The sequence below is a fragment of the Dermacentor andersoni genome, chromosome 1, assembly GCF_023375885.2.
Source record: "Dermacentor andersoni chromosome 1, qqDerAnde1_hic_scaffold, whole genome shotgun sequence".
Lineage (NCBI taxonomy): Eukaryota > Metazoa > Arthropoda > Arachnida > Ixodida > Ixodidae > Dermacentor > Dermacentor andersoni.
The window spans coordinates 301,078,599-301,100,626 of NC_092814.1; the positions used below are offsets into that span (position 1 = coordinate 301,078,599).

The 22,028-nt window shown below is 45.3% G+C and overlaps 1 protein-coding gene across 5 annotated transcripts in view; it reads left to right on the forward strand.

Annotated features, from left to right (window-relative positions):
• LOC126547612 (uncharacterized) overlaps nucleotides 1-20,546 on the forward strand; it is a 92,343-nt gene extending 71,797 nt beyond the window's left edge. For 4 of the 5 annotated variants that reach the window (XM_050195506.3, XM_050195505.3, XM_050195509.3 and 1 more), the window contains 2 exons: nucleotides 1,858-1,878; nucleotides 16,436-20,546. In XM_050195506.3, coding sequence (XP_050051463.1) covers nucleotides 1,858-1,878; nucleotides 16,436-17,127 — 713 coding nt within the window. In that variant the 3' untranslated portion in view covers nucleotides 17,128-20,546. The remainder of the gene's footprint in view (nucleotides 1-1,857; nucleotides 1,879-16,435) is intronic. The other variant, XM_050195508.3, reaches the window with a different exon arrangement.
• Nucleotides 20,547-22,028: the final 1,482 nt, after the last annotated feature.

The following is a 22,028-nucleotide window of genomic DNA, read 5'->3' on the forward strand; positions in this document are numbered from 1 at the left end:
TATGCGCTGTGCCCTCAACGCTTCGTTCGCGTTGAAGCAAAGGTCAACATGAAGGTCAATTCGCTCGCTGTTGCGACCGCGCTTCCACACTCCAGCGTTTTGACAGCGACTTTCTGCGGTCATCGAGTGAGATGTGTTCGTTTTTACCTGAGCGCGCGTGACACCGTGCTTGTTAATTTAGTAAGCAAACGTTTACAACTTTATGCGGCTGTTAAAACTACTATCCTTACTTCACATATCTGTCAACTAATTTGCTATCGCAATCGATGTTTCGCCTTTCGGGGTAAACTGCAACTCTTTTAATTGTTTTCTTTTTTTTTTTTTTTACTTTGGCCGTTCCTGTTCCTTACTGACTGTTTGCAATAACATTGTTACATATCGCGACCAAAGTTTCAAAAGTGAGGCGTTGTGGATACCGTATTTACACGATTGTAAATCGACTCGAATGTGAGTGGACCCCCCCATATCGCGTGACAGGAAAAAACAAAAGCAAAAGGAGTGCATACCCGAGGGCACATTCGATAACGAAAATTTATTAGTAGCTGACAAGGTCACTGGACTACTCGTCTTCACAAGGGCTGCCATCGTCATCGTTGCTACGATCCCACAGCGCGTCGTCGTCCCGCGAAATTTCTCATTTGGCAAACGACCGCACCACGACATCTTGTGGAACAGCAGCCCATGCCGAATGCACCCAACCACACGCAGCCGTCAGGGAGGCTCTTTTGGCAGGTCCGGTTGGCGTAATTTTGCGGTCTTCTGCCGCCAACCACTCGTACTCACGGCGGAGCAGGTCCTTAAAAGGCGAAGATCCGGGCTTGTTTCATGACCATGTCGCATTTCGGCGACGTACACCGCAAGCTTAGTCTACAGCTACGGAAAGCGTCCGTACTTCGGCACGTGGGAAATTCCTCACTTTTTGTCACAGGTGAAAATTTCGCTTCGCTGCAGTCGCCACTCTTGCACCACCCGTTCAGCAACACAGAACTTGTGGCCCGCTGCGCAGTGGTAGGATGGCAGCCCTCTTGAACGCTGCTGTGAACGAATGCCGAATGATTAGTGGGCCTGGAGCACTCATGACGACTGAGGAAGCATAGAAGTAGCACGTAGCCGGCAGTCAAGTGGTATGCGTCAAACCAATGCCTTTCGTCAAACTATAGAGGAAGCTAAGCGCAACAGGCAAAGAGAAACCCGCGAGCGGTATCTGCTCTTCCATGAACTACCGATACTCCCCGCAAGCGCCGCCATTCTGAGGGTGCCGCCGCGAATGGAACATCGGCGCTTCCATTAAGTATCGACACCCCCTCATGAGTGTTGTGTGCACTGTAAAACTCTCAAAAATGTTGAAAAACCCTTTCGAAAAGCAAACAAACACGTGGGATAGCGCAAAGCTACGGGTAGGGCCATACAGGAAACATAAAATTGTAACTACGTTGTAGCTCCCGTCGGTCTTGCTTTTTTGGCGGTGCCATGTTTTGGTTTCGATTGTAAGTCGACCTCCAACTTCAGATTTTCAAATTTAAGAAAAATGGTAGACTTACAATCATGTAAATACGGGATTACAGACGTCGGATAAAATGGGATACTTTTGTCGGATTATCAGGGTCCATTGTAATGGGAGTTCACTGTATTCAAAAAGGCATCTATGTTCAATTCTATTTGATTCAGTTTGATCTCAAATATTACTACTTGTGCACCCCTAGTGCTGTGTGTTTGTGTACTTGTTCACTGTATTGTAATAAATGTATAAAAATTTTATTAGCACGTAGCAAGTATAAAAATGAGTTTTTTGAACTGTCATTTGTTGAAATCAAAGATAATTTTTATTTGTTCTTGTATTTGTAACCCACTCTGAAGCGAGCAAGGCTAATCGGAAAGGTGAGGAACCCTTAATTATTTCATGTACTCTGGTTCATTGCACACTTTGATATACTAACACTGCAGTGACCATGGCATGGGTCGTTGAAAGGTGTTGGAATGAAATTACAGTGGAACCCTGCTTATACAACTTTCAGGGGACCATGCAAAACAATCGTGTAATCTGGGCGTCGTATAATCGAAAAACTAAGAATATAGGCAGTGCTGCTCGATCTTGCCCCCCCCCCCCCCCCCCCCCCTAAAAACGGGTACAGATCGCCTGAAAAAGCCCACGGCATGAACCTGCATTGCTCCAAGGATGGTATATTAAATTATTTTAAATTTAATTGGAGGAGGTGTGAGTGAATCTTCGTTCTTGCCTTTGAAAAAATCTGATCTTTTTCTGGATTTTTGCCGAGCCGTGATGCATCAGCTTCCTCTCCAAAGCTGCAACATCTGCCAGCAAGTTGCTGAAATCGTCGCGCGCACAAACTGCCAAATGTTGTAGATGCTGCACAACACGCCTGCGTAACAAATGGATAATTCAGAAACAAGTCCTCTTCGCTTTGCATTGTCTGAGGTGTAGGCAACTTTCCTCGGGCAGTATTCTTGGGCGATCCCTTTTGCAGATAGTTTCACTTTCGCGAAATTTCGCGTGACTCGGCACCGAAAGTGTGCCTGGCAGTTTTTTGGGCACTGTGCGAAGAGTACTATTGGCCGTTAACGGCTTTTGAGGGGTTTGGTACCGAGACAAGCAGAGTCTCGCGAAAGCGAAGCTATCTCTGTAAGTGATCGCACGAGATCATGTCTCCTTCGAGCTTGTTTGAGATTCAGGACTTCTTAAGAGGCCACACAACCATTTCATTTGGGGATGGTACCAGGCCACTTATGATGTCTACAGAGCCCTTCCGACTGGCTTCGCATTTAAAGAGCGCCTCTTGCTGGTCCTGCCAACCGTGAATCGTTGACGTCGAGCTGCTGAGCCGTGGCGGAGTTTCTCTATTTCTCTGCCATCAAAATTGCTCGTCTTTCGAAGTGGGCCTCGTATCGAATTCGCTACGTTGCCGTAACATCACAGATAGGCAGAGTCGAAGCGCGAAAGGCCGCAGGACACTGCAGCACCGTAACCTGTAACACAGGTACAGGGAAAATGACTTCGATTCTGACCAAAAACTAGTTTCGACTTCGGTCGACATGTCTGTGGATTGGATTCAGATGTAAAGGTACAGGTAGCTGGTGTAACGCGAAATACTGTGGAATTTGGAACATGTGTTTTAAAATTGTGAATTTTGCCATTATTTATATGTAATGTGAATTTAACCTGTTACCAACTGGCTACAGTGGGCTCACATGCCAGCCTATGTCTGCTTAGGGTATATTTTTCCGTCTCGGGCTCTACCAGAGGGGCATTGTATAAGGTGGGGTTGGTGTAAAATTGAGTCACATAATCGAGGTTTTTAATATGGGGCTTTTGCCAGGACCAAACCAATTCGTTATAAAATGCGGGTCGTCGCATGACTGGGGGACGTATAATCGAGGTTCCACTGTATTATGAAAGTTGATTTCATGCTTTGTTTTATCTGCTTTGAAGGCCTGACTCTAGAGTCTCTGCACCACATTTTTCAGAGTTTGCACATGTAGAGGCTCATGTATACGTAAACATGTGAGGTCAGACACTTAATGTGATTGCATTGAGCTGTACAAGGAAGTCTGGTGGTGTAATTTTACCCTCTCTCAAATGGCAAGGTCGCTGTTTCTGCGGCGCGCCGTAATGCCCCAGCCACGCTATCAGCAAAATGGAGTAATCGGTCGGATGTTTCGTGGCTCACCACGGCGACAAGCGAGCCAGGAGTGGAGGAGACCAATGAGAGAAGCCGCTACAGGGATGTACCGTATTTACTCGCATAATGATCACACTTTTGTGTAAAAAATAAATTGACGCAAATTCAGGGGTGCGTCATTACGCAGGTTAAATTTCCCGTGAGAATAATATATCTATTTTTTTTTATTCTGTGTTTGCTGCGGGATGACAACAGGTCAACGACCAGGCGGCTGCCGCTGTAACAGTGCGGGACACCAAAACAAATATGGCGGCCGGCGGAGTAAACCGAACGCGATTTTTGTTCTTCTCGTGAGTACACTACGCGCATTGAAACAGTTTCTTTCGTATCAGTAATGAATAATATCGTTAATATCGGCAAGTTTGCGACAATACCGTAGCCATGTCCACTTTGAGGAGACAGAAACAAAGGTGGGCGCGCGTAGCTGCCAGTGACATAGAAACACATGGCGGGCATGCTGCGGAAACTGCGGCATTTGTCATCACTACTATCCTAATACGGGATGTTTCTGCTATGGGTGGGCGAATATCTAAGCTGTGTTACAAGCGTCAGCGTATGAATGGGGTACACTTCTAACGTATAAGTGTAAACGTGGCCACTATAGTTGCCAGTTGCGATTTGTTGCGTGCTCACGAGTGCAGACGAGAAGAATCGAAAGGCGCCTTTTTTGTTGTTGTTGGCCAAAACCATTATGAACCCTACAAGTAATAAAACCAAGGCAAGTTTGGCTGTAGCTTTTTTTTTTTTCATGGGAGTGTGGAAAGTGATGAAAGGAATGAAATTGGGCATCTGCTTAAGAATGTTTGGTGCGTGCAGACCACTTGGTATGTCTTCTAGAGTCGTTCGCGTAGCATTTGACAGCATTCAACAGATGGTAAGCGCGATCATCATTAGCTAGACTTGGCACACGAGATATCGCTGCGACAGGTTCGGGGTGTGGTCATTACACGGGAAAGAAAAAGAATCGAATTTTGACGACAAAATTCAGGGGTGCGATTATTACACGAGTGCGATCATTATGAGAGTAAATACGGTATGCGCGGGAAATTGGTATTACTCGGACCCGCGCGACCGCTCTATTCGTACTCGCATCTGGTTCAGCCGGACTGCTTGTTTCACACTAGCGTCTGCTCACGTTGGCTCTCACTTGCGCTTGTTTTGCTTGGCATGATTGGTCTCGTTAGCGCTTGTTTTTTACAATGATGCGTTTAACCTAGGCATCCCGATGGAAAGGTTCGAGACAGTGTGCCATATCCGATTCTGTACAACAATACAGACCTTGAATACAAGGACACGGAGGTGACACCCAGTACCTAATCTTCCTTGTTTTTTGAGCGTGGCGATGCAGTCACAAAAGGGTGCTCACCAACATGATTATGATCAACGGCAATTACTTCGTCATCTTGATTAGACATGACTCGCTTTAAGGGGAGACTCTCCTCGAAACAACCTTTTCTTTATTACTTGTACTAGAGGCTTCAAAATTTGGCCAATTATAGTTTCTATGCAGATTTTAAACATGTCATTACTTTTTGTGTAGCTGTTATAGATTTTGAGTTATGTGATGTACAATGGCAAAATATACTCATCTTTGTGGACACTTTATGTGCTAACTTTTCACAAAAAGCATCGTGATGTAGCTTGTTTAGCTCTTTGTAGATCACAAAGGGCCAATATCTAGCCAAACAGCGTGTACAATTACTGAAACTATGCAAAAAGATTAGAGCATTTGAACTCATCTTTCTCGATACCCTGAAATCTAACTTTATACTTTCGTAACTACTGCTTGCAGATATTGCAGTTTCAAGTAGGTATCAGCACTATACAAATCTTCAGGAGTATGTATGCCAAATTTCATTAGTATAAGACAATTATTAATGTACAAGGTTATTTTCATGTGATTGTAGAAAAAATTAGTTGAAGTGTCTTAAGTTTTTTTTTTCATAGTTGCAGTAATTGTAGATGCTGTTTGAATAGATATCAGCACTTAGCAATCTACAAAGAGCTAAATAAGCAACAGCGGAAAGCTTTTTACGAAAATTTATTACACAATAAAGAAAGTGCCCTCAAAATCACTCTATTTTGCCATTGTGTAGCACATAACTCGAGAACTATAGTGGCTACACAGAAACTAATGACATATTTGAAATCTGCTTGTAATGCTGTGTAAGTGCGTGGATTTTCATATCTGTATAGTACAAATATTTGAGGAATGTTTTTTCGAGGAGTATCTCCCCTTACGAACGCAGGACGAAGAAGGTAAACACAGCGCCAATCTGTCGGCAGACAAAGGGAAAAAAACATGCAAAGCACTCGGAGGGAAGCAGCAGCGGAGGCCCAATCCGGTCTCGGCAACTCCGCTGCTTCGGTAGCAGTAGGTGGCAGAGGTAAATAATGCCTTCCAGCAAGCTGGCGGGAAAACAAATCTGCTTCCCTCCTGCCCTTCTTTGCACCTACGCTTCCCTCGCCCTCCCTATCAACTCGTTTGTAATTCCCTCATCTTCGACGGTCTCCACGCCCAGGCGCCCCCGCACTGGTGCGGGGGCCGCCAGCCCTGCTGGCCTGGCCCCAGCTTAGCTTACTCCTTGAAGCTTAGTTTTCTGCCCTTGTCAAGAACAGAGCGTTGGCCGGCGTGGGCGGTTTTGTGGTCCTCGCTTGCTGTGTGCTTGTGCACCGCAGTATTTCACGACTCGCACCGTTCGTGCATCCTGCTATGGTGCACAAATATGTGAAAAACAAGTCCTTCTTTCAGTTCGAAGTATTGGGATTTGACTTTACTTCTTCATATGTGACTTCTGCAACGTAACAAATTGGCGAGAGGTGCTAGGTACCCACGAGAAACAACGGAGCTCCGCAGTGGTCGTCACCTTGGACTGGACAACATAACAGACGAAACAGGACTCGGACATGTCGCGGCCCACATCAACGCCTACAACACAGTTGTACTAGCTCAGCTGCGGGATCCCGGAACGTTCTGCGGCACTGACCATCGCGATGTGGAAGACGGGATCATCACGTATGTGCTTGCAAGTGCCCACAACAAATGGGATCCGACAATTATGTTGGCTGACTTGGTCTTCTACCTACAAGGTATGGAGAAGGTGTGGTATGACAACCATGAGGAAGAGCCTAACGACTGGGACATGTGTCAACAGAAGCCAAGGGGCTTATTTGGCTGTCCCACCGGGCAGAAGAGCACCGAACACTTTTCATCACTAGACCTCCGATCAGGTAATTGACAAATCTCAGTAGATGACATGGACCGTGAGAGAACTGCCTTCGTAACACCCGACAGCCTCTACCAATTCAAGGTTATGCTGTTCGGCTTTTGTAATGCCTTGGCAACCTTCGAAAGAATGGACTCCTTACTCCGTGCCTATAAATGGTTCACATGTCTGTGTTATCTAGCTTATGTTGTAGTCTTTTCACCAACTTTCACAAGTTATCTAACGCGTCTATCGGCTATTCTTGTTGTTTTCCGATGCACCGGCCTGCAATTGGAACTCATCCAAGCGCCACTTTCGACCTCGTCAAATTACCATGCTTGGCCATCTTCTCAGTGCTGCTGGCGTTCAGCCCGACCCAGACAAGATTTGTGCTGTCCAGAACCTTCCTATTGTCTTCAGCTGCACACGTAACAAGCTTTGTTGGGCTGTGCTCGTATTCCCGTTTTATCAAGAATTTTGCTGAAACCGCTCACCTACTCGCTGATTTACTTAAAGGGCCCCTCACTAGGCCACATAGCAAATGGCGGTTATATGCTACAAGTTGTTACATGTCCTCTAGGGAGCGTTCTGCCACAAACATTTTTTTAGTTGGTTCATTAATAGCTGAGATAGAAATATTTCAGTGCCGCGAACCCATGATATCATGAGGCAAGCATCACTGCCAAGAGAGACTCTCTCTCTCTCCACTTGCCCCGTCTTGCCTCCGGAAGTGGAAGTTCTTCCCTGCGCTCTCTCATACCGGAGCTCGAGGGTCGTGTGGTGCATACATCACAGGCGCTGCCTTCATTTGTTTTTTCTCCTTGCTTTTTTGTGGCGCGGTGCACTTACGCTGACAGCGTCGGGCACGAACTGTTGCAAATGTCTCGTTTCGCGCAGTGCACGAGGACACCTGACTAGCGGTATAAGTCGGGGCTACATGAATACTGAGGCAGACGCCAGCAGATCACAGAGCATGATCGCGCACTGGAACACAATAAAAAATTAGTTTCGGTTTCGGTGCAAGCGACTGCACAGCAGGGGAACAAGCAGACGAAATGGAAGTACGTCTATCTTGCTGCGGTGCAAAGTAAAGCAAGAACACAGACATTCGGATTGTGTGTTTATTTCTCTAAACATTAAGTCATCTATTGAACTAACAGATTATACAAATAACAAATGTTGCCTTGAATAATTCTCAGCGTGTCACTATGAGCTATGTCACAGTGCAAACACGTGTACGTAGGCGCATTAACACACATACGTTACCCTCGGGCTTGCAGCGCGGCGCCCGTGAGAAGGGTAAACTGTTTTGGTTTGAAATTTCGGCTCTTTCCGCAGTCCGTAGCGATGTAATACTTAGCAGACACTATCGTTAGTGCGCATTGTATGCACTGTGCTTTTCAGCTAAAAATGGCCAGACCTGGTGAGGGGCACTTTAAGAAGGAGGTTACTTTCACATGGGGCCTTGCACAAACCCTCGTACACTTGCTCACTGCTCCCCCATTGCTGGCTCTATGCCGCCACTGAACTTCACACGCATCCCAGTGGCCATGGAATTGGGGCTGTACTTGTTCAGTGGCAGGGTAATGCCAGCTGCCTCCTGTCACCCTCTGAGAGGAATTTTCCGATTACCGAACAGGAGTGCCTGGTGTTAGTTTGGGAAGTTGCCAAATTCTGCCCCTACTTGTACAACCACACATTTTTCGTGGTTACTGATCGCCACGCCTTGTGCTGGCTCTCCTCATTTAAAGACCCCACTGGAGGATTGGGTAGATGGGTGCTACAGTTCCAAGAATATTCATTTGCTGTTTTATACAAGTCGGGCCGTTCGCACAAGGAAGCCAAGTGCCTTTCCCGTCGTCCTGTCAACCACCCTGAATATGATGCGCATGACACAGACTCTTGCGTCCTGGCTATTTCTGATCTGCACGACATACGCTCTGAGCAACGGCGTGATGACTGCTTACGTGTTCTCATCCATCGTCTCAATTCTGGAAATTCGGAGCCCACACTGTGCGTGTTAGTGTTCCGCGACTACGTTCTTTGCCATTGCAGCTTATGCCCTAAATGACCAGAATTTTTATCGTACCATGCCATCTCAGGACATAACTTCTTAGGCAGTTGCATGATGCCCCTACAGCAGGCCGCCTCTGTTTTTCGTGTACTTAAGACTGTGTACGACGCAGCTTCTACTGGCCAGGCCTGTGCCGCTCCGTGCACCACTACGTTGCAACCTGTGCGCTCTGTCAGCACTGTAAAAACTGCTGCACTGCCCACTGGACGCCTTCACCCCATCGATGTGCTCTCAGAACCATTCTTTCTTGTCTGTCTCTATCTTCTCGGACGTTGTCGTGATTGATTATGCGACCCGGTACACGATCATGCGAGCTTTACGTGCAAGCTGTGCAACTGAGGTGACAGATTTCCTTTTACATAACGTCGTCCTCCATCACAGCGCACCCGCGCAGCTCCTTACTGATCGTGGCTGCACCTTCTTGTCCCGAGTAGTCGGAAGACCTACTTCACTCCTGTTCTGCCAAGCACAAGCTTTCCACCACCACCTGCCACGTGCGAACGGGACTGACGGAGCGGCTCAATCTCATGTTGACAGAAATGCTCTCTATGTACGTTTCCGACGACCACAATGATTGGGACGGCATGTTGCTCTTCGTGACCTTTACCTATAATTCGTCCCGTCATGAGACTGCTGGCTTTTCACCCTTTTACCGTCTGTTCACCACCCTTCTTTGCCCTTTGACACACTGCTTCCTTCCTCAACGAGCACTTACTGAATACACTCAAGACGTCTTCGCCCAGGCTCGCACGGCACACCATATTGCAGGCTCCCGGCTCACTGAGTCTCAGGCTGGGCGGAAGATCCAGTACACAGCTGACATCGGGACGTTAAATTTTCTCCTAGATGCATTGTCTTCCTATGGATGCCATGTCGCCGCATCAGCTTGTCTGAAAAGCTGCTGCTGCACCACACAGGGCCCTACATGATATTGCGTCAGCTTGGCGATGTCAACTACGAGATCGCTCTGCTGGGGAGGTATTCTGTAGAAGTCCACCTAGTGGACTGTCCATTTTGGCTGCTGCTGATTGGATGCAGCTGTACGATCGAGGAGGAGACGAAAAGCCCCAGCCAATCGGCAGCGGCCGAAATGGACAGTCCACTAGGTAGACTCCTACAGAATACCTCCCCTGGTTTCAGGTGTCCCCGCAGACGTGTATGTGTCCCGTCTGAAGTCTTGCTTTGCAGAGAGTTCACCTCCGTTACAGTTAGCGCCGAGACTGTGCCTTCACAGGCAGGGGTTATGTGACGGCGCAACAACGAGTGGCGCCAGTCAGAAGACGATTTGTCGTGTAGAGGTGGAATTAGTCTCGACAGCCATATTGTTTATGCATCGTTGTCTCTCTTGGAAATATTACAAATACATATATATATGTGACTTCTGCAGCATAACAATACGTCAACTTGCTGCAGAGTCAATGCACTGTAATCTTTGAGTACTGTGGAGGGCACTATATACTGGGTGTTTCACGTTACTTTAACCAAGGATTTTAGAAAGTGGTTAGCCCCCAGCTGGATGAAACCAATGGCATAAGGTTTTGGCGTCATGTGGTGCTCCTTAGAGTATTTTTTATGTTCCGCTTATAGTTAAATAAGATGAATTTGCAAAATTTTAAATATTCATTTTAGGGCCAAGTGAGTTTCGTTGCACTGTAGAGGGAATTCAGAAACAACCGATCCAATCTTTTGTGACAACATACATGCTGCATGGTGATTATTTTTGTTTCAGCAGCAGGCCCATGGATGGAGTGTTAGCTATCACCACTTGTTGCTTAGCTAGTTCGTTCATACTTATTACGGTGTAATAGTACGTGAACCGAATTGATGCTCTTTCCTGTCCTAGTCTTACTTCAATTAGTTTCGTGTACTATTTATATACTGTAATAAGGAGTGTTAGCTGTTCAGTTATAGCTGAACTGAAGCTTCGCTGATCTGGTCATGTCTGGCACTCGCATGGCATGTGCTGTCAATTCAAGCTAGGAACAAAACTTGGCCAGGCTACCAAGACCACTTCTAAATCTTGATCTAGGATGTTGAACTTCAGAGGCTGTTCTGGAAGTCTATTTCTTGCTAGAACACTGTATTGCTTGATTGGTATAGTCCGTGAGCTATAACGTGTGCAGTTTTATTTTTAATTTGTGTAGTCTGTTTCAAATTTTTAGTGTATTTCTGTTCTTACAGCATATGTAGCGATCCAGACAATGTGAGAATGAATGCAACTTGTGCAAGTACCATATAAATTGCAAGTTGAAGAAGTCTTCTTGGATTTCTTTTAAAACTCCATAACGTTCACAAATTCACATTGAGAAGAGATGCTACAGGTAACAATGTAACGGAGATAGATCAGTTATTTCTGAAAACATAATAAAACACATTTTCTGGATTTAGTTCAAATGTATCCGAAATATGTCTCTGCATCCTTATGGGCGAATGATTGACCTTGGGTGACCACTCGGTGGTATACTGAAATTCTTTACTTGGAAACATCAAGTAGTGTTCGGAGAAAAAAACATTGTACCTCTCTTACAGCATGCTTTTTGCACTCAATACTACTTATAGAAAAAAGATGAGACAGAAGAGACTGCATTTTTATTACACACTGTATGAAATTTACCTAAGAGTGCATGACAAGTTGCGGTTGCAACATTTCTTGGGTTGCTTTTTTTAAGGGTAGGACTGCCAGTGAGATGATCATATCTGGTAGGATGATATCACAACTTCAAAATTCGGGCAAGTAGGGCCCCTGTCAAGTGGGCTAGTTAAGTGCACTTATGGAGAGCCTCACTCGTTTAAGTGTGATTTGCCAAATCTAAGCGTCGCAAGTCGAGTGTCACTTGAAGAAGAGTGTGCTCCGGTCGGAGTACATTCACGGAACGCACTTTGTTGGCCGAGTGCGTAGTCTTGCCGCCAGCAGTTTAAGTGGTACAAAATTTTATGCATAAAAAAAAGGATGCATGAGTTAAATTTAGTCGGTGAGCAGCTTTATAACAAAATCGGAACAGAACTTGCTCATATTCTGTGCTAGCAGGATCAAATGCTGCCTCGCTGCACGCCGCCATGTTCTGGATTGGCTAGGCATTCGTCTTGGCCGGCATTGACTTGCAACACTGTTGTAATCTTTTCATCTTTTGTTGAACATATAGATTAAATTTGTTTTTGTTTATTATACAATGTAACACAATCGCTTTTTAGGAGTTTTTTCTTTTAGTTCTACATCTCCAAAAAAACTCGTTCTGTTTGTTGCCTTTTTTTTTTTTTTTTTTTTTTTTTTTTTTACTGAGAGTGCAGTCTGTCTTCTCGTTTAGCACCGCGTAGCCTAAAGTGTCACTCGGAGTCCCAAAGTGCACTCCCTGTAAGTGCACTTAAATTGCCCGCTTGACGGGTATAAGCATCAGGGCCCATTTTGGCATTGGTGTTGCTGTGGGTTTGACATTTGAACATACTAATAGGTTTAGAACCCTCTGTGGTAGCTCCTTTGTTGCCATTAGCTTTAACTCTTTCCTTACTTGGCCCAAAGAAATAGATAAGTCTGATAGACAGTTCTTCGACATTTTGAACATTGCCATTTAAAATCTTCTACGACAAACCGGTGCACTGTTTGAAATGCTGATTGCACTTTAAGGGGGGATGGTACCCGGACAGATGACTTTGGCGAATATCTCAGCTTCCACTGGCAACCAACAATTCGAAATTTGTTTAGCTATAATTTGTTTCAGCTTCTTTCATATGAAAATTCCATCAAAAAGGTTTAGTAGTATGTCATTTATAAAAACAATTGCGACTAATTTGTTACTTTGGTGAAGGAACATTTAAAAAATGGTTCCTTTTAGTGCAATGGAAGTGCTCTCAAGTCTTCTTTACGACATGGGGTTTTTACTGAACTAAAACAAATCACTTTGAGAACTACAATCCTCAAATACCATTTTCTAGGTTTCTTAATGCAAGTCAAAATAGCATTTTCAGAAATCTTGTTTGAAGTTTGAACTGTTCGACCATGCTAGTATGCACCTGGGGCGTAGGCTGCAGCATCATCTGCATCAGATTTCTTTTGGAAACCTTTTCTCGCACTTGCCTTGGCCTTCCTTCGTTGTTTGAATTACTGTTTCATTACTTTATTTAAAGTGGAAATTGCAACGTAAGCAATCTTTTTAGAAGCCACGCCCACTTTCATGAGCGGGTGCATATCAGAAGCGCAATATTTTTAATCGCTTGTTCAACTACAAGCATGCCACTTGCTGGAAATTTTCTCCATAAGATGAAGTATTTATTGGTCCTACTTTTGAAAGAAATGTGTTTTGGGTACCATCCCCCCCTTAACTATTTGTCCGATTTGGCAACTTTCGGCACATTGGGGAAGTCTGGGAAAATAACTTCGACAGAAGGTATCATTGAAACAAGCCAGTCGACTCGGCAACATAATTTTTAAGTGACAGCAGCAAGGAAGACACAAAAGCTTCTGTCGGGTTGTTAGTTTTGCAATCCGACATCTGTGCTGTTTTAACCCTTTTGCTGTCACGGACGTACCGGTACGCCATCGCGCTTCCCCTTCACGGTGTCACTGACGTACCGGTACGTTCTCTATCGTGCGTTCAAAATTTCGCGCCTGAGCGCAAAGCAGGCGCTCCTGTATTGGCCACGCCATCTGTTGACTCTTTCTACAAGTTCGTATATTCGCTCCGAGCTGTGTTAGTCCATGTATTGAAGAGTACAGTGCGACTGCCACTCCCCACTTTCTCTTTGCTGAGTGGCGCGGTGGCTCCGCGTTCGCTGGATCATGCGTCGCGCGCGTGTGGTTATGGGTTCAAGGGTTGCCCTGTAATCGCCGCTGGTTTCAAGGTTTTTATTTTTCTTCTGTTGGTGTGCCTGCTGCGACGCGTCAAGTTCAGGCGCACGTGCCGTGCCGTTGCCTCTCCAAAAAGGGTGACTTGATTGCTGCTTTCGCTCTCTCGCTGCACCCTCGCTTCCGACTTGCAGCAGTAAACGTAAAGCTCTTCGAACTTTGTTTTAGCCTTTTTCCATCTCCCTCTGTCTTCTTGATCACGCAACGTCCCATTTCTCTCCGTTGCGCGGGCGACTGAAAGCGCATCCTCCCTGCGCACGGTTACTTTCGGATGGCTCGGCGCGCGGGACCTTCGTCTGCTCATGGGAGCGGTGGCTGAATTCCGATTCAGAAAACGAGCCGAGCTCGGATTCGGACTCGGACAAAGTCGCATGAGAGGAAGAGGGTTCCGCATCGTCAGATTCGGATGTTGAACGGATTTTATAGTCAGGCTGATGATGATGATGATGTTTACTAACAACAGCTGCAGAACACTGAAATGTGCATATTGCATTGACTATGTTATTTGTATACCAATCATAATCAAAAATAAATTGCTATGTTCATTCCCTGTTATGCTCGTTCCCTGAAACCAAGCCGACACTGGGGGTGCGTCACGGCCAGAAACGTCCGACAGCGAAAGGGTTAACAATGTTGCAAACATCAGTACATACTCAGGAGTGCGTGTTGTTTTGATGATTGTGTTTGACTAATATCAAGTGCAGCTTCATTTTTTCCTACTGTCTGTTGCTTTTACCCATCTGTTTCGACAGCGTATGTACGCCTTATTATAAGCAATTCTTCTCGTCGCGAGTTTTCACTTGTATTATAAGAGCATGCAGTCGATTTCATACTGACCTTTGGCGGAAGTTTAATTAGCAGTCTAATCCCTTGCTTTTTAAACACAGCCTTTGCAAATGCCCTTATTCATTACTGTACAAATACTATAGAAATGATGTGAAGGCTCCAGCGCCAGTTCAAGGCGCACAACTAGACCAGCTTGCTTGCACAGAAAAGCTGATCGTGAACACAATAATCAAGTACCGTATTTACTCGAATCTAGGCCAGCCCGTTTCTAAGCCGACCCCCGAATTCCCGAAGCCAGGAGAGAGGCGGGGGAAAAAAAAAAATTGCCGCGAATGTAGGCAGCATGAAAAAGCGAGAACAGTGTTCACAAAACAAAAACGGCATTTATTCACAATGAACTTGCCAAGCTCACTCTACGTCGTCATCACTGCTAGCCTCGTCACTGTCTTTACTAACGCTTTCATCTAGATCCTCGTTGCGGAACATGCAAAAAGCGCCTCCAGTTGCCCCCTCCAACGACGGATGTTTTTCTCATTGATGCCGAAGTCCCACCTGGCTCAAACGTTTCACGGTGCCTCTGCGGCTAGCACAGCTTTTCGTTTGAAAGTGGCACTATAGTGGCATCACCTGTTTGGTGCCATTACTATTACGCCACGCCGCACCCCGATACGACACAGGTCAAAACGCCGACGTCGCTCGTGTACTTCTTCTGTTGGCTACTTGAGTGACTAGTAGCGGCTGCGATTCTAACTTTTCTAGATGGGGTTAACTATGCACCATGTTTATCAGTTTCAATTAAAAACTCGTACGTTTATTTAAATCCTTGATTCTAAGCGGACCCTAGAGTTAAGTATACGATTATTTGAAAAAAAAAAAAAAAAAACTCAGCCTAGATTGCAATCAATACGGTATTAGAAGGCTTGTGCATGCTTAAGCCCCATCATGACAACCATTGCTTTGAGAGCTTAAAATAATTAAACAGATAGTAATTGAATTCAAGACTATTGCGCTAACTTTTATAAAGCAGAATGCTGGGCCAGTTGGTTTCAGTAGTCTGGCATAATTACAGCACTAGAAGATGGGCACACTGTCTGAAGAAAGCGACAGGACGAGTGCTTATTGCTGTTGAGCGCCGAATGCCCGTTCTGCCATCTTCATGCTGCGTGTCTTTTTGTAAAGTGGCAGACCACAGAAACAAGCTTGCTCAGCTTTCTGGTTTATGAACAGTAGTCTAGAATATGATTATCATGTACCAAACCGTCACTAATTACTCTTTTAATAATGACCTTGGGGGACGCCTAGTTGCAGCATTGAAGTCTGCAAGTATAGTAAGACAAACTTGTAAGATTTGCACTTAGCTCCATGCGCAAGGTATATATGGATCCGAAATGTGCTGTGGAATGGATTGATTTTACAGTCGCCACTTTGTCTTGTGCTGTATTATTCCATAATGAGGAGACTTAAAAAATCGTCAGTTTCGCCCTAAAGCGAAGCATTGAAAGTGATGATAAGGTTAAGCATTGCATAGAAGGCGTCGCAGAACGCTAGCATAAGTGTGCTAGCGGCGTTCCATGTGTCTACTCTCGATGGTGTACAAGATGAGATTGAAGGAGAACCATTGGCCAGACTTGCATGCACTTGTGTGGTTAAAACCTGCTGTGCGTTGCAATTAAAAGCTGCAATTGTTGAGCATTATGGTGGACTAATCGGAGCTCCAGTCATAACTGAGCATTCAATTCAGCCATGACCCTTGAATGCATTTTGCAATCTTTGATGCGCCACTATGTAAGGTGCAGTTGGTTAAGCCTTTTTTTGCGGTGCCTTCTGTTAGGTGCAGCTGAAGGAACTAAGGGATCCAAGCAAGATAAGACTGCCGAGGAGACTCTTGAGGCTTTGCCAGTGAAAGAGGCTTCGGGCACCACAAAGGAGCAGCCTGAAGCTGAGCAGGATGGGGAGCAGCCAGTAGCTCAGGTCAAATCAGAGCCAGCAGAGGCAGAGGGTGGACAGGACGCCCTTGAGGAGGATTGCAAGGAGGAAAAAGAGGCGCTTGAGAACGAGGCTGCTTCTCTCATGGATGAGCCCAAGGAGGACAACGTTCCTGATACAAATGGTTGCAAAAGCCTGGAGGAAGACATGGAAGAGCAAAAGCCTGCTGTGGCTGCCGCTGAGAGCAGCGCAGATCCGCCTGCAACCAACGCAGATCCTGCTCCCACCAAAGCTGCTGCCCCGAAGGCTCCAGCCGCCAAAGTGCCTGCAAAGAATGTGCCAGCTTCTAAAGCTGCTGCCACAGCACCCAAGCCTGCGGCAACTGCCACCAGGGCACCTGCTGCCAAGACAGGCACTGCTGCGGGCTCAGCTGCCGCGACCTCTGCTCCTGCAGCGTCTGCTACTGCGGCACCTGCGCCCGCCAAAAAGCCGCCAACTGCGGCAGGGTCAGCAGCAGCAGCAGGAGGAGGCAGGGGCGGCATGGTGAGGGGTCGCGGCAGGGGGGCACCCAAAGCAGTCCGGGCACGCAAACGCTAATGCCCCGCTTTCTGTGGCGGTCTCCTGGGTGGCAGGCCATCCGCTTTTCCCCCCCTGCCAAGCTCTGTTTCTTTCTTTCACTCCCACTGTCTCTTTTTAGGTCCATAAAGTCAAAAGGTCATTTGCCAGACACATCTTGGTTTCTACTGTCATCAGTTTGCTTTTTGGGTTCCTATTAAAACTATCCGAGCCTTGGCCAGCACTTTTTTTGACAACTGTCAGCACTCTGCTTACATGCAAGTGCCACACTTCAGCATGCTTGAGAACAGGCTGCAAAAATGTGTGAATGAAAGCAGCTGGCATGCTTTAACTACCGTATATTCTTGTGTAAGGGCCCCACATTTTGCATTAATTCTGACCCAAATTTGTTGCGTAAGGCTCATGCATGAGTAAAATGAAACAGATTTGTATCTTTCAGGTTTAACAACCTCGGGAAACCTTCATTTTAGCTTCATTTGCTACTTTATTAGTCATTGCTTGGACATAGCCTTAGAGCTGCACCAGCTGGAATCTATTTCACTGCAAGCGCGCGGTTACATGGTAAAACTGTCCTTGTGCATTGTGCCGCGTGTAAAGTTTCATGATGAAGAGATTAAGGGAGGTGGCATGTTTCAGTTGATAATACCCAAATGCTTTTGAAGCAGTTAAAGACGGCCGTAGCTGTTTACAAAAAGCTGCAGCAGTTCTGGCTACTGCAGTCTTGCATGATTTGCATTACATTAGTGCCGTGAGCACGGTTGGTGGCATGCGCCTTGTGTGCAGTACACGTGTGCCAAGAGCTGGTGTTTAAAAAGCATCACATGAGTTCCAACACAAAATGGGGCCGAAGCACATATTTAGTGCAGAGGAGACTGAGCCATGGAAGAAGTGTTGAGTGGAGCAGGGTCGTCTGATATGGGGCGAGTCATGGTTTAACAGGTAAGCATGTGCTGTGCTGCGAAAGTGTTAATAAGTTTATTTCAATGCTATTTCTTTCCGCGCATTGTCAGTGGTCTAAGTGTTGCTCCCTTTACATTATCACCGATTGGCTGCTCATGGATGGCGGGCGAGAAAGGAATAAAGTCAAGCAAAAGGGATCCTCCCATTATAGCTTAATTCGCAGTTTACTAACAGACAATGGCGATGTGCACTAGTGTGGCAACACATGCCTGCACATTAAAAAAAAAAATATCTAGCTAAGCACAAATCAGTTTTATCATAAATTACAGGGACGGTTATGTGTGTGCTTGAGGCTTGATAAATTATTATATTTTAAAACATGGGAAGGTAATGTCTCCTGTGTTGGAACAACTTGAATATCAAGAAGTGGGGCGTCTCAGCCTCCCCCCCCCCCCCCCCCTGCATAGTCGGCTGTTAAGACCTGAAGCACCTGAAGGTTCTCGGGGCCTGCAGGCTGTCTACTGGGTGTCCCAGCTATGATGCACCAAATTTTCAAGAGAGTATTAAATCTTGTTAAGAACCTGCCAGTAAGCTTTTAGTCAGTGACATGCCAATATTTATTTGAAATTATCTAACTTTTAAATGGTTCTTATTGTCAAGATATCAATTGGGTGGTTTTAGAGAACTGTAAGACATGTCAAAATGAGATGTGTCCAGAAAGGTACATGTTGCGTGTTAACTTTTTCAGGCAAATGGGGAAAGCCTGTGAAATATGAAACATGCCATACAACCTGCGCACACAAAATAACAGTGCTGTCAAGCAGTGGTCGTGGGAAAGCAAGCTGTTCATCTCAGGCTCGCCTTTCAGGGCGGTGCATTTTTTTTTACCTTGATGTGCAATATAATTGCCAGAGCTGTTCGTGCATTGTGGGAAGAACATGCACGTTATCGCCGCTGTTTGGCCCAGTAACAGATCAACAGCTTGCTTTCCCACTGAGACTTTGATGGCGCTGCCACCCTAGTGAACGGTTGTGCAGTCGTGTATATGTTGTGGGGCTGTTTTGTTTGCCAGAAAAAGGAAGTGCGCAATGTGTACCTTGCTGGACACGCCTTATTTTCACGTGTCGTTCTACTCTAGCGGCTGCTGCGTATAGCGCGGCCATACTGGCTCCATCTTGAAAGCAATCGGCAATGAGTACAGAGTCTAGATGCGCCGATGATTCTTAGCTTTATGCGCACTGTGTTCTCGCCGCCTAATTTGCATTGAAGCGAGAGGCAGCACGAAGGTGATTTCGCTCGCTGCTGCCGCCTCTACCATACACCAGTGTATCGACAGAGAATGCCCGCGCTCAGAGTGAAATGTGTTTGCCTGTGCGTGCATGACACCATGCTTGTTCATTTAGTTATAAGCAAGTGTTTGAGTTTATACGGGATAAAGCTACTGTCCTTGCTATGTATATCTGTCTATCGCAATCTATGCTTTGCCTTTCGGGCGAAACTGCGACCTTTTTCTTACCAATATCATCCAGATGATTGTCTATAGCCAACATGCCAACGTAGAAAAAATAACCTGCACCAATAATCAATCGCAAAACTTGATAACCTACCCTGTAGCAAAACTTGAAAACATTATTTGCAGCACAAAACTCGAAGGACCACTCAGCAGTGTTCAATTGAACATTAACGCTTTCACTTTCACAACTCGTAAGTGCTTAGGTGTCCTTGGAATTTTTTAATTGAATGTTTAGGTCCAAATTTTAGGGATGGCTATCTTGCACAAGAATATACGGTATAGTACATGGCAGCAGAGTGGTAATGGATTCAAGACAATATTTATTTTTGTTATGTTTCAACCTTGCAAGCTGTTGTGCTCTGTTGGTAAATATTCTGTTTCAGTATACCTGGCACAGCTGGCCTGCGTGGACCTGCATGCATGGTCTGTTATCAATTGCCTGTTCTGTCATGTGTAGTGGAATTGTCAAAAGTTGATTTTTAATGGATTGATATGGATGGTTTTGATTTAGACTCGAATGAACATGGGGTTGAATATGCCTGGCCAACTGCATGCTTGCACTGTGCACCTTGAGCTGACCATACAGTAGTTTAATTGGCAGTCTGTTCAGGCAGACGTCTTTTTTTTTTTGTCCCCTCTTCTGCTCTTTTCAACATATGCGTTGGGGACGATTTCATATCAACATTTATACAATTGCCACGCAGTCATTACCAAGATAGCTTGTCAAATATTCTTCCATGTGACATTTTCATTTAATACGCTTTCTAGCATTATTGACCATACCGCAACTTTTTAGTTGAGATTGGGCTTCAATGACTGCAGTTTATCCATGCACAGTGGTGTCACTAGCCCTCATTGTGTCCCATTGTGTGAAAAGCACTGTCGCTTTGACAAGCGCGGTTGCAGGTTTCTTGTAAATATCACCCACTGAGAACATAACATTTGCTTATTGTAGAAAGCTGCTACTCTTTTTTTTTTTTGCTTTTGGTTATTGAGCCAAATAAAGTTTGCTGTAATGGTCATGTCACTAGTCTGCCTATTGTCATTCTTGTAGCTGCATGCTGCGTTCTTTCGTAGACGGTGCTGCGTTAGAATTTAAAACAATCCATAATTTGATGAGGCACGCCGTAGTGAGCAACTCCGTATGAGTATTTACCAACCGGGGTTCTTGAGCGTGCACCCAATGCACGGCACACAGGAGTTTTTGCATTTCACCCCCATGTGGCCACCGCCGCTGGGATTTGAAACTGCGACCTTGTGCTTAGTAGCTCAACGCCATAACCACTAAGCCACCAAGAGGATGTGCTGCATTTCTGATCGTGGAGATAAAGGGAATGGCTTATTATTAGGCTACGGCTGTCCAGACCACGATGGTCCAGGACACGAGTCGTGTGCTTGCAGGTCAGGGGCATGGTTAAGAGGAAGCTTTAGCTTGGGCTCAACTCCGACGTGGCCTATTCAAATAAATGTAAAACGCTTTTCTGAGATAACCCCTGGACCGATTTTAATAAAATTTGTTGCATTTGAGAGAGAGTTAAATTCTAGTGTTTGTTGGAAGCGGATATTCGATATAGGGCTGAAATTTTGTAGAAGGAATTTTCAAAAATTCGGAAGTTCGAGAAAGACGCACGAAGTTTATAAATTAATAGCTCTGCATCAAAAACAGATATCGCGGTTCTTTGAGCGGCATCCGTTAGATCATTCAAAGCAGCCAAATTTGAAACTTAAATTTATCTTACGTGAATTTGTTTTGTTGTGTACGAAGGTTCTGCACAAGCTGTATTCCAGTATTGCTCATTCTGTTTAGATTCGTGTGTAACGTATCAATTTTGTCCGCTTTAGATGTTCTTGAAACGACATCCGTTAGATCATTCAATGCAACCAAACTCGAAACAAATTTATCTTACGTGAATTTGTTTCGTTGTGTACAAGGGTTCCGCAGAAGCCGTATTCCCGTATTGCTCGTTTATTTTTTTAGATTCGTGACGTATCAATTTTGTCTGCTTTAGATGTGCTATCGTATGTAATTCACAGAATTGTGATGAGTTGTACACTTCATAGTTTCGTTTTGCGAAAATTTCTATTTTTGCTAATTTTTAATAAAAATTTACGATCTACATCGAAAATTGGAAATCGAGTCACTATATTTTTCATTTAAATGCAACGAACATAGTAAAGTTCCGTGCAGTGGTTGCCGAGAAAAACGAATTCTCCTTTTCGCATGTTTTAATAGAAGCACCTGAGCTAAAGCTTCCTTTTAAAGGGACCCTGAAACGATATTGTACATACGTACGGAGTCTTTGGAGTAGGTCCTTCCGATCATTAATTGACGCATGTAAGTGCTCCGCGTAAAGCGTGTAATTTAATATAAGGTTGTAAAAAATGTACATCGCTGCCGGTCGCAGCATATCGCTCGGCTGAATTTTAAGCCGCCCCTAACTATTTGATGTAAATTATCCCAATGACGCTAGTAGGGCGAGCTATCCGATGGGCTGCCCAGGGCGTGTCA